Here is a 13,507-nt window from a genome sequence, read left to right as displayed (position 1 = left end):
TTAGCCTCATCGCACTCCCTGCCCTGTCTTTCAGCAGTACATTGTAGTCAGCAGAGTGATTGAACTGGACTGTTTGGCAGCTGTCAGGAGGTCCAGGAAGAAAGGTGTTTGTTTTCTGGTGTTGGAAAATAACCAGTCAGGTTTTGCCCTGATTGCTAACTAATCTTTTGTTCCCAATGGAGGCCGACAAATTCTTCCAAGAGGTGATGGCAAATGATTCCTCCTCATTGCATGAATTTGATTTGATTAAGTTATTACCGTGTCAGGCCTGTTAATTTAATTTCTTTTGGGATTCTGCAAAACTTGCAATGTAAATTAAAATGTTTAAATTGGGGTTAGGAAGAGCCAAAAGTTGAAACCTCATCCACTGAACCACCTGAGACCCACATCTCCCATCTTCTTCCATCCATATGTACAATCAGAAGGTCAAGCTGTACATGCAGCACAACACAGCACAGACCTAGGCCTACTCAGGTTAACAGTTATGTGGATCACTAACTCCTTGAGATCTTCCCACCAGGATCACTACAGAAACTGAAAAGCAAAAAAATCATCCTTGAAGTTTATTAATTCATTTAACATTGAATTTCATTGGTATTAATAAAAACAACAGTATGAAAGGAGACAAGCTGTTTTGTAGAAAGTACTAGAAAACAATGTATTAAAATAGAGATTTTTTTAATTTTGCATCTTAAACAGGCATGGGTCGTCTTTGTATCTGCTCTGAAGTGCCTAACTCCATAGTGGGCAATGCTAATAAAATTAACTAAATATAGCTAGAAGATAGTGATAATCTCCTAAGATCAGTAAGTCATTATCAGTGCACTCCAGAAACGTGGATTGCTTGTGACCTGCTGTGTTGCCCTTCCAGAGGATATCAAAAGCTTGCAAACATGAGGCTTCTTCCCTTTGTCTGAAGAAGGCCTCATCTACTACTACTTCCTGATCAGGCAGTCTGTAGCCGATACCCACCCCAATGTCACACACGTTGGTCTGCCCACTAATCCCGATTGTCCTGGTTTCGGCTGGGATAGGGTTAAATTTCTTCCTAGTGCTGTGTTTTGGATTTAGTATGAGGAGAATGTTGATAACACACTGATGTTTTCAGTTGTTGCTAAGTAGTCTCCTAGTCAAGGACTCTTCAGAGGCTGGGAGGGAGCATAACCGGGACAGCTAGCCCAGCTGGCCAACGGGGTATTCCATACCATGTGACGTCATGCTCAGTATATAAATAAGAGGCGTGGTCCAGGAAGTAGCGATCGCTACTTGGTTATCGGTCAGCGCGGGTGGTGAGCAATTGCATTGTGCATCACTCACTTTGTATATTCTATCATTATTATTTCTTTTTCTGTTCTATTAAACTGTCTTTATCTCAATCCACAAATTTTACTTTTTTTTTTCCTCCTGATTCTCCCTCCCATCCCACTGCGGGGGGGGAGTGAACGAGCGGCTGTGTGTTTAGCTGCCTGCCGGGTTAAACCACAACACTGATCCAAAAGCTATCATCTATCCCTAGGCAGAGCTCCAGGCAACCCTGCTCCTCCCTCACAACTCTCACTCCTTGCCTTCCCAGCCTGTCCTTCCTGAAGAGCCAGTATCTAGCCATTGCAGCACTCCAGTCCTGTGAGCTATCCCACCATCTCTCTGTGATCCCAATGAGATTATACACATGCAAGTGCATACAGGCCTCTAATTCTTCCTGCTTGTTTCCTATGCTGTGTGCATTAGTGTACAGACACTTCAGAGAGGCCCACACTCATGCTGATTTTCCCAGAAAGGGTGCGAGCTTCCCCAATTAGCTGTCCTCTCAGCACGTCCTTATTTGTGCACATACACCTAAGGTCAGCCCCCTTCTGCCCTGTTTTGTTGGTGTCAAGGTCTCTTTTGTCCACATCACCTTGCACCTTTTGCTTGCCAACCCAGGCCACCGCCTCCTCGCTTGATTGCAGGTCATTGGTGCTCAAATCATCTGCAAGTCCTGTACTTACTTGACAGTACTGAGTCTAAGTGTAGGTTGGATACCAGGGCATCCACACTGAAGATCAAAATGGGGAAAACACTGAGTGACTGAACAGGTAAATGGTGATGCCAACACAAGAGCAGATGAGCTAATGGTAACCAGTCAGAGAATACATTTATCTGTCCTTAAAACACTCATAGCAGCAATGCATTTTTTTAATGCGCTTTTGCAGACAGACCACCAACCTATTCTCTTTAGGTAGTACTGGGGATGACAGATTAGAAATATTTAACAGGATTAAGATGGAAGTCTTAGACTTCCATGCCCAAAGAAGAGCAATGAAGCTGGTGAAGGGTCTAGAGCACAAGTCTTATGAGGAGCAGCTGAGGGAACTGGGACTGTTTAGCCTGGAGAAGAGGAGGCTGAGGGGAGACCTCATCGCGCTCTACAACTACCTGGAAGGAGGTTGTAGCGAGGTGGGTGTTGGTCTCTTCTCCCAAGTAACTAGCGATAGGACGAGAGGAAATGGCCTCAAGTTGTGCCAGGGGAGGTTTAGATTGGACATTAGGAGAAATTTCTTTACTGAAAGAGTGGTCAGGCCTTGGAACAAGCTGCCCAGGGAAGTGGTTGAGTCACCATCCCTGGAAGTATTTAAAAGACGTGTAGATGTGGCACTTAGGGACATGGTTTAGTGGTGGACTTGGCAGTGTTAGGGTCTTAAGGGTCTTTTCCAACCTAAATGATTCTACGATTCTATGCATGGTAGATGAAACAACTGAATCTTTATCAGCAGCATGAGTTCTCTTGGAGCCGCTGGAATTCTTACTTCCTAAAACCTCTTGTAGAGAACACCACTAAGAGGCTTGTTGTCAAATGGATACTTCAGAACTGGACACACTCCTCAACAACTTACCATTGTAAAAGAACAAAATAAAGATCAAATCTGCATGCATGGAAAATGAATTATAAATGGCTTATTTGCAGAGGATATGGTACATATCTTACTATTTAGGAGAATCCCATAACAGTCAATCTCATAAGCCATGGAGAACACCTCTACCATCAAACTTCATTCCCCTCTGCATTCAGTTAAGTCTTAAACAGCTATAACATGATTAACGTTAACACAACCTAAATATACTAATCAGCAAAGATTCTAACCAAAGCCACCAAGTATGTTCTGTCTTGCTTATCTCTGAAAGACCAAAGACACCTTTGACAAAAGAGGATGCAGATTAACCATGTCACATAGACATGATCAGCCACAATGCCATGGTGAAGCAGACTTAATGGGACTGCTCTATTGATGTGTTATCATAGTGGATCCAAGATTCCAGCTCACTACCCAAACTGTAAGAACTAGGCAGTGGTTGTGGATGCTCCAACTTCTAGATTTTCACCATTGGAAGAGGAAGATGCATAGCACACATGCACAACCTTACTAGGCACCACTAGCTAAACACTGCTTCAGCAATTAAGCTCAAAAGCAGAGTTCAAAACCCTCCCAACCCTGGGAAGATGAAGAGCTAAGAAATGAAGAAGCATTAATTATCCGAGTTGCAGCCTACATTAAATTAGCTTAGATGTACTTGGCTAAATGATATTAACTTAGAATGTTCAGCAGCTGTGCCTACAGTGAGATCATAACAGACAGGTACTCTGAAGAGGTTTTGGTTCAATTTTAATGCTTTCATGTAAACCTGGTTAATTGGAAAAAAATGCTCAACACATTGCAAGATGAGAAAAATTGGAGCAACATATTAGCTCCAACCACATGATGCCAGGGTAGACATTTATCTTCCCTAATTATGTTGTGTATTAAAATTTAGTACTTAGATTTTAATATTTTTATGGTTAAATGAGAAAGGTATGCTGTAGAAAAACACCAGCAGAAAACAAGAGCCCACATATCCTTTTAAATTTAATTTGTCAGACTGAAGTTATCTATGTACAATCAGTGTGCATTGTAATAATTCTATTAATAGAAAGCCATTCAAATCTAAAATATTAACTGACTGCATAGCACATTTGACATTATTGCCCTTTTTAAGAGGGAAAACAAATATATTTCCAATAAATTTTGGCTGATTTGGATTCAGAAGTGTTCAGATATTGAACACTCCTTCTTTAAAACCAATGGACTGGAAAAAACTTTCCAGATCACAGTTTAGCTGAATATTTCCCACCATTTCATTACAACAAATCACAATATTGACAGTTTAATAGAACACCCCCCCCCAAAAAAAAAAGAGTATCCGAAGCATCCAATAAAAAGGGGGCACTAAATGGAATAAAAATGTTCCTTTTCCCCATTTTTGCAGTCTGAACAGTGATTTCATAAAGATATTTTATTAAAAAGTGTTAGTATACTGACTAGTATACTGACTTTGTTTCATACTTGTGACAAGAAGGCCTGAGGTGGTGGGGAAAGGAACAAGAAAAAAAAAAAAAAAAAAGAGAGAGAAAGAAAGCTCATTTAATTAGTTTGCAATAATTTTCAGCCATTTATTTTATTTTGTAAAAAGGCATTATTACAACTGATCACAAACAGGAGAAATCCTGGCTATTTTACAGTTATAGGTACAGAACTTAAATATTCAAGCTTGTGATGAAAAGCGGCAAGGTGGTTGCAGTGTACAATGTAAACAAATAGCTTTGGAAAGTGAACAAAGTCCTTGAGAATTCTTTACTAAGAAAACAAAACAAACTCCTCATTCCTTCCTTAAACATGATCACAGGTCAGTGTTTAAAAATTCATTTGCAAACACAATTTAAACTGTGTTCAGCCTAAAAACCGTTTTATGAGATCCAGTCTGAATGGGGCAGTGTTGAGGTCCCTGTAAAAGTAAACATTTTCTATTTCTTAAAGAGGGGAAGAAAAAAAAAAGTGCCACAACATTTGCAGCACAGTGCAGCATAAATTTTAAATACAAAAATATTTTTCTATTGTTGGGATAATAGACCTTGCATCCTGGAAAGAAGTAACAATACTGCTACTGACAGAATATCCAGTCCACATCTTTCAAGTCACATAAGGCAATTACTGTGTTAGCTTACTGTATATGGCTAAAAGAAGGTCCAGAAAATGTCAGTCTTTGTTATGTTTTCCGGCTACTCCATGTATGTTCAGGTGTACTTTTGTGATCTGATGAGTGTTCAAATGGAGATCTGTGTCCTAAAGGAGATCTTGAACCATAAGGAGACCTCTGATCTAATGGTGACCTTGGGCCACTACCAGAAGCTCTGTGGTCCATTTGCCAGTCTGAGTGGTACCTATAATCTCTGGAAGATTTATGATGGCTGTACTCTGAAGTGGAACGGTGATCTGAATGTATCCTGTGGTCTGAATGGGAACGGTGATCTGAATGAGGCCGACTGTCTTTTAAACTTCCTTCCAGGTTTGACCTGTGATCTCTGCTCCTGTGGTCATCCAACTTCCTATGTTTACTATCACTATAGTATCTGAAAAGATTTACTTATATTAGTATTACTGAACACATAGTAAGAACTACAATTATGTCAATTCAACAGAACTGCATTAGAGAAATTTCTTTGCAATTCTGCATTACTCAGAAAAGATGCTTTGGTGCTTACTACAAGCATACTGCAAAACCAGGAAGGGAATTCTTAACAGATTTTACAATTGCTGAAGCAATTTACCTGCTGTCTTGTTTATAGTGATCCCAGTCTCTGTGGTCTTTTCCATTGCTGAAGGCTGAATAGGACCTTTTCCTAGAGTCACTTTTCTTATAAGCATCCCCCTGATGCCTGTCCTTATGATGATCATGGTATTGTGACAAATGTCTATCAGAAGAATAACTGTCCCTGCTACTGTCATCATGGTTTGTATTCTCTTTCAGTCTTTCAACATCTGTTTAATAAAGCAGAGGTTATAAGGAAGTCTCATACACTATAAATTTTTTTCTTCACCAATTCAAACAGCACTTCTACCTGTCAGATTTAAAGCAATTTAAAAGAGCATTATAATTTGACAGAAACAAGATCTAAATAATTGAAAGACAAATGCACTAATGTGAATGAACTGAGAGAAACCTCAGAAGTAAACAGAAGGCAAGCAAGCTAGAAATGTAGATATGTAGGGCTGAGAAACTAAAATTTTCCACCTTACAGACTGAATGGAGAGGATCAGTGTGGTCCAAATGAGCAGTGAGCAGAGACCAGGTGCCTTTAGTAGAGCAGTTTTAGACAGAATGGTAGGAAGTTCCTCTCTAAGGAGAGATAGCCCTAGCATGAACATCAGTTTTAGAGGTACACCTTGTTAATGAAAGGTTTTTAGTGGTATTCCTAAAATACATTATACTAATTTTAAACCCATGATAACATACTCAAGGTTTTACATAACATGATATAAAAACAAGTATTACAAGAAGGCAAGTGTGGGAGCACAGAAAAACAGTATTATTGTCAACAATAAAAGACATCCCATATAACTGATTGCTAACCATGACTTCAGGGAATATCTTTCTTATGATACGGTGACATTACAACTGCTAAAGACAGGTATAGAGCCTCCAAGAAGTTTATAAGTGTTGAGTTGGCCTCTCTCCCTCCTCAAAATTAAATACAAAAAAGTGTGTTGGTTTTTTTTTTAAATTTATTTGCTTTAAAAGAATGGCCAAATAACTTGCTACTAAAATCAGTAAGTACCAAGTTCAGTCTGTGCTCAGTTGAATTTCATCATCAAACTAGTGAAGTTATACTAATTCAGCCTATCCCTATGATATCCAGCAGTATGGGAGTTCTAGGAGACAGTTTTAAGCTTATTTCATTTTACATACCGTCATTTAAGATATCCAGCACAATAATATGCTCAAGATTTCTTACCTGGATTTCTAATTACATTTGTATTCACGTTGCTGCTAATATTCTGGTCACTGTGTTGCTAAAAGAGACAAGTACAAAAATTGTCATTGATAAATCCCAAAGTTGCATCTGAATCCTTCAGAAAATATCCTAAGAAAACAGACTAGTTTACTATGAACAGTAAAATACACTTCAAATGTATTGAGTGTACTCAACTGATACTTAATAAAACAGTTATAAAACTTAGAATATATATTTGTATATTTAGAGAGTCTGAAAGTATTACCTGAGATTCTTGGCGTTTTTTGATTGCATGTTTATAGAGCTTGTGTAGCTTTCTGGCATCAAATTCTGTAAACTTAGAGACAAAAATCCACAAGTTTCTGAGGAAAAAGAAGGAGAGGTTATAATTCTTCCATATATTAGTTTTTATTGTATCATACAACAGAACATGGACTTAAATGAAATTATTTCAACAGTACTTCAGTAAACTGAAATCATTGTAAAGTCTGTTACACAGAATATTACCTAGCTGCACAGCAAACATTACTTAGCTGTATTTCAAACATTTGAGAAATTAATCCCTTTAATTAATTTGTCATTTTGTGATATTTATCACAATGACTGCAGAATGCAAAGTGCATGAAAAGTAGTATTAATGGCAACTCTGTTAACAGAATGATTTGTGCAATTGCATAAAAATGTAGTTTTCAATTTGTTGTGCAAGTCTTCTGAAAGATTGTTTGAAATATTTCAGAAAACTTGAGTATTTACTACTCAGTAAAGATTCTTCCAAACTTGAAATCTCTTGCAGTGTAAGAAATTTGACCTAAGTGCCTCATTTCCTACAGATATCAGGGACAGGATTTTTCCACAGAATTCCAAAGCCTGGTCAAAGGTTTTGAAACCAAATGAGAAATCTGAAAGAGGATGGAAGTATCATGACAAAAACTTTGATCCTAATCTATGCTATGAAAGAAGAAAGGAAAACAAAATCAACTCTTTTGGTGTAAAGAAGCCAAAACCCTAAAGACAACATTTGCTTCTATGATCACAGACACCAGATCTAAAGTCTAGAATTCTTTTAGCAAAGTTTACAGGTGGGGTGCTTAAAAGACTACAGAATACTACTGTTCTAATTAGTGTTTAGTTCAGAAACATTTCAAGTGTGTAGGCTCAAGAAGCATCTATCTGCTCTTTCACTGTGATGATTTAAACATAGTTTTGGCCTAGAGGTTTGCAAAAGTAGACACAACCAGCCAATGGTGTGCCCAATGACATCTGTATAAGAAATATAGAATTAATACCTTTACTAAATTCTATGTCTTATTAAAGACAGATGAAATACATATTTTAATAATCTATGTATGGTACTGTAGCGTTATTATGAATTAATATTATAGTAGCTCTACTATGAATTTCCACTTAAAGAAATATAAAATTTACCAAGGTGTCTTTAAGACATGGATATTGGTTTTGTATTTCAGTTCACCCTAATATTTTGAAGTAAAGCAAGTACAAACAGCAGAAATATTCTATGTTAACAACAGTCTGCAAGGAAATTAAACACTTGACTGAGTGTCGTATATGGAAGTGCAGGATAGATTTGCAACCATAAAGGATTAAAGTGCACATTATGATAAAACTAACTCAAATTGTATTAAGAACTTAACAACAAAATATAACAAGTTTATAAACCAACATTTTTCTTATTTTTTCCGAAGTTATCACCTCACAGATGCATAAGAACTTAAAACTCTTCTTTCATTTTGAAATACATCTCTCAGTATTTTATGATAAATGTTTTTTATAAAGTCATAGTTAATATCTGATCTCATTTTAGAGTATATTTTTAAAAAGAATAAAGGATTCTGCAACTCAAAATCATTCAAACTTCAACACACAAATTTATAATGGCCTATTTTTAGTATGAATAAAATAAAAAAACCCAAACAAACAACAAACAAACTTCAAAGCTGAAAAAGCCAGATTCTTTAATGAGAAGAACTCTCTTCCACTAAACATTAAATATACTCTACAGTTATTTTCTGTTTGCTTCTGGTTTTAAGAAGTAAGATGACTCCACCTACTGGACAAAATGCATTGCTATGCAAGTATGAAAAAGTGAATCCACTAAAAGCTGGAGCCATTTATAATCATCTTTTTATAAGTCCTTATTTAATACATCAGAAAAATACAAGAAAGGGAGAATAAGAAACAAGAGAAATAATTAAAAACTATCCTGCTTAATAGAAGCTATTATGGATTTTCCTTTTTCAAGAAAAATAATGCAGAATAACTTACTTTCTCCACTGTTTAATTTGTTCAGGATTTGTGTACTCCTTTAGACATTCAGTAATGTGGTCCCCAATTTTGATTAGGCACTGTCTAGTATGCTCCAGCTGTTCCCTTTCAGAAAGGCCTTTCTCTGGTCTATCCAGTTGTTTCAATGCTGCTTTGACAGGCCTCATTCTTTCTTTGCACTATAAAATGTAAAAAAGGAATACATTAATTCAAAGGAAAATAAAAAGATTTTAAAAAATTGTAAAACATGACCCACCCTTACTGTGCTATTTATACAGGCAAAGACAGTACTGTTGTAAGCCAAATGAAAAACAAGTCTTCACTCACAGCTCTTTTAGTTTTACTACAAGGTTTCATTTGGAAAAAGTAGTATTTTAAATGCAGTTGAAAATTTACTCCTATATGAAAGCATTAGATTGTATGTAACAAATATTAAAGATTTAAGAAAGCACTAATTTAATATAAAAGATTTTCTGAGGGAAAGGAATTATTATAACTAGGTTTTACAATCATGGGTTTAACTTTCAGCACGAGTATATAGGACAAGACTTATTTTACTTTTTAGGACCTTGAAAGCTATACAAACTCAGTGTCAAGATTAAGTATGAAAATGTTTAATATATTTTAAGTAGATACTTTCTGCAACAATGAAACTTGGCATTCAAGAGAGGATCAGCATTCCTTCTCTGAGCAGTTTTTAAGCCCGAGTTCTATGCAGATACCGACAGAAACTGAGTTATCTAGGATAAAGCTAGTTTAGGTGTGTCTAAATTAGTAACAGTGATGACAACACAGATGTATCCATAGATATATTTCATATGTGCATACTTGAATTTTCACACTAATTCAAACGTGTTAATAGTAAATGCAGATAAATCAGTTAGCATGCTTTAAATTATAGACACTTGCTTGGAAATACCATTCAATCACAACGGCAAGGTAGACAGATGAAATACATATTTTTACCTGTCACAAGGTAGACAAGAAGTCAAATGAGTTAGTCTCAACAACCCACAGCAGTAATTTCCATTTGAAAAGGTAAACATGCTAAATTAGATTGCATCTGACCATGGCATAATGATGAATATACCTTCCAGAACAGAGGGCCTGGCCAAAAAAAATGTTCTATACACAAACCCAACCTAGAATTGCTCCCACTAAGGAAGAGGGGCAAATCTGTATATCCAGAATCAAAAACATGAGGGGTTTTGGAGAACATCACCATCACTGTGTCAACATCTAGGGACAACTCAAAAATCAGTGAAGCTGTTCCATTACCAGTTCATGCCATTAAGTAATTAAGCAGCTACATTACATATCGCACTAACCACAGCTTAAAGCAACCTTTAAAAAGACAGTTTACAAAGTACACTGCTTAAGCGTAGAGGTGAACAGAGAAGCGTAATTGTACATGGGAATCAAGTGATTTTCAGTCACCTAGACACACACAAGATATCCTGGAAATTATGGATGAGTCACTTATAACATTTAGATAAAAAATAAAAAACAAAACAAAAAAACCCACGTACATAAACTGGTCAGTACCATACTGATGAGAAAACAAGATAATTTGCCTCTCACAGCCAGCACCACAGTAGACCCAGTAAACCTGTCTGGCAGTAACAGACAACTGTTGAGACCTGAATGATAGAACTTCCACAGCAGAAAAGTAGCTGCTCAGAGTAACTCCTTAGCATCTTTCCAAAGGCCCCAATCGACCTATAAAACTTTACATAGATTGAGTTTACCTACATTTTTTTCTTCCAATATTGATTCTGTCGTGGTCAAAAGTAGTGATATAACTTAAATTCTTTTGGTATCAGAGATATTACTCTGGCAAGATATTTCTAAGGACTTTAGGATTTGTTCCTTCCTCTAACGCAGGAAGTCTGTAATACTTCAAGAACAACTTTGAAACTTAATTTCTCTTGTTAGCTTACAAAGAACAAAGGGGTATTTGATAAGGCCAAGCCAGAGACTACAGCAGCTGCATTAAAATTCATTTGTTTCTGTCCTTTAATTCATATCCATGAATTATTCTTGAGGACAGACCTTCACAGTCTGTATTTTAAAACTATTCAGCGCACAGATGACTAGACAAATACTCTTCACTATACTGCATAAATGCAATAAAACTAAACTGCTGGCCTGAAAACAAAACTGACTTTAGTATAGTGTCGATAACCCTTCGCTGATCTAAGATTTTACTGGCAATAGATACCTGTGTTATAATGCCTAATAGCAGAATCAAGAACATCAGAAATTGTGTTCATTTAGAATATCAAGTGTAAACACTAAGTTATCAACAAGGGACTTACCACACTGAATGTCTTCTGATCCAGTTCTTCAGATTCTTCAGATATAGGAACTGGTTCACTAGTTGCAGTAATATGAACTGGAATATCCAACAATGAAACTTTTTTATTTTTTTCTTTATTTTCAGATTTTATTTCATTTACCTAAGAACAAAATATGAAAATGTATCTGATAAGCAAACCTTATTTTTGGGCTGGAATTATACTGTAATTAGGCAATCACTGTAATTACTGCATTCTCTTCAATAATAACAAGAAAAAAAAAAAATCCTGACATTGGGCCCCTCACTACAAGAAGGACATTGAGTTACTGGAGCATGTCCAGAGAAGGGCAACGAAGCTGGTGAAGGGCCTGGAGCACAAGTCTGATGGGAAGCGGCTGAGGGAACTGGGACTGTTTAGTCTGGAGAAGAGGAGGCTGAGGGGAGACCTCATCGTGCTCTACAACTACCTGAAAGGAGGTTGTAGCGAGGTGGGGGTTGGTCTCTTCTCCCAAGTAACTAGCGATAGGACAAGAGGAAACGGCCTCAAGTTGCGCCAAGGGAGGTTTAGATTGGACATTAGGAAAAATTTCTTTACTGAAAGAGTGGTCAGGCCTTGGAACAGGCTGCCCAGGGAAGTGGTGGAGTCACCATCCCTGGAAGTATTTAAAAGATGTGTAGATGAGGCGCTTAGGGACATGGTTTAGTGGGCATGGTGGTGTTGGGTTGACGGTTGGACTCGATGATCTTAGAGGTCTTTTCCAACCTTAATGATTCTATGATTCAATGACAGTACCTTTTATTTTCTCTCTCCGAGGGATGGAGGAGGAGAATGGACAAGTTTCTTGCACCACTTGCACTCTCAGTCCTACTAAGCTATGCATCTTTAAAGAGGTAATTTCCCATTTCATTTGCCTGTCCTTGTAGTTACAAGTGGTAAAAATAAAACTTCAAATGATGCAAAAGATTTCAATGAAATGACAACTGTAAAGTAAATAATCCAAAATACCTTTTCAACTCAAAATTGGTCACAAAAACCTGGTGGCCTTTTCTAGTGCTATATAAGAAAAATAAACCTAGTTACCTTTTCTTCCTTTACTTCTTTTTCTTTCTGTGTGGATTCTTTTACTTTGTTTTCTCTCTTTTCTTTAATATTTTTTAATTCTTTCTTATCCTCTTTTTCTTTTTTCTCCCTTTTCAAATCCCTCTTATTTTCTTTTTCTTTTGTCTCTCTTTTTTCTTCAGCTTCCTTCTTTATACCAATATCTGGCTCAGGCTTTTCTTCATTTTCTTTTTCTGCTTTTATTTTTTTATGTGGATGTTTCACTGAAACAATCTCATCCTGTAATACACAAGCATATATGTCACATCAAATTGAGTTCCTAACTATACAAGTTTTGTAACCATCAGAATAAAATGTACTTTTTATCTGTGTGTGGTTTCTTTAGACTTAGGTTTAACACCTATCAAATGGAGCTGGATGCAGTTGCGAAACAAAATGAGGACTACTCACTCATTTCCTTGATGTGACACAAAACAAGTACTGATTGGGCAGGGGTAATGGGGGGGTGAGAGATTAAGTCCATTTAACTTTCATATCCCCAAAGAAATCTGCCCCTGTAAAAGGTAGTTAAGCTGCAAAGAGCTAAAAACAATAAGGAAGTAGGCATCACAAGACTGAGCTGATTTTTCAGGGCATGGTGATGATAAAAGACCTCTGTTCTGGTTAGCTTTGTTCCAGTAACTTTTTACTGACCACAAATTAAATATTCACAGTCAGAGGAGAAGGGAACAGAGTTCCAGCTTTCTCTTTTCCAGAGGTGTTATGAAGAATCTGGTGTTCTTTCAGCTACCTTCAAAGTCACAAAATTAGGTGCAACATGGCCCCTAAACTTTATCTATTTTTTTTTCTTTTCTTTTTCTCTCTCTCTAATGGTTTCTGCTGTGTGATAAATTTAAATAAATGACCCAACAAAAACAGAGGCTTAAAGGAATACATCAGAAGTAATAAAAACATAAAGTTGAGTAGTCTATTAGAATAATGAAAGCCCTGACATACACAGAAGCATTCACTTGCATGTCTCAAAACATCATTTATTCATGCTGTTCTTTCTAATCAAGCT

The 13,507-nt window shown here is 36.8% G+C and overlaps 1 protein-coding gene across 4 annotated transcripts in view; it reads right to left on the bottom strand.

Annotated features, from left to right (window-relative positions):
• Window positions 1-4,472: 4,472 nt before the first annotated feature.
• The window catches only part of LOC142075115 (chromodomain-helicase-DNA-binding protein 1-like), a 71,252-nt gene continuing 62,217 nt past the window's right edge, over window positions 4,473-13,507 (bottom strand). For all 4 annotated transcript variants that reach the window (XM_075136139.1, XM_075136136.1, XM_075136138.1 and 1 more), the window contains 7 exons: window positions 12,469-12,726; window positions 11,407-11,547; window positions 9,089-9,267; window positions 7,071-7,167; window positions 6,806-6,863; window positions 5,621-5,831; window positions 4,473-5,422 (listed from right to left, as the gene is read on the bottom strand). In XM_075136139.1, the coding sequence (XP_074992240.1) occupies window positions 5,059-5,422; window positions 5,621-5,831; window positions 6,806-6,863; window positions 7,071-7,167; window positions 9,089-9,267; window positions 11,407-11,547; window positions 12,469-12,726 (1,308 nt within the window). In that variant the 3' untranslated portion in view covers window positions 4,473-5,058. The remainder of the gene's footprint in view (window positions 5,423-5,620; window positions 5,832-6,805; window positions 6,864-7,070; window positions 7,168-9,088; window positions 9,268-11,406; window positions 11,548-12,468; window positions 12,727-13,507) is intronic.

The sequence above is a fragment of the Calonectris borealis genome, chromosome W, assembly GCF_964195595.1.
Source record: "Calonectris borealis chromosome W, bCalBor7.hap1.2, whole genome shotgun sequence".
Lineage (NCBI taxonomy): Eukaryota > Metazoa > Chordata > Aves > Procellariiformes > Procellariidae > Calonectris > Calonectris borealis.
Note: the sequence above shows the minus strand (reverse complement) of the source record. Positions and strands in the feature narration are given on the sequence as shown.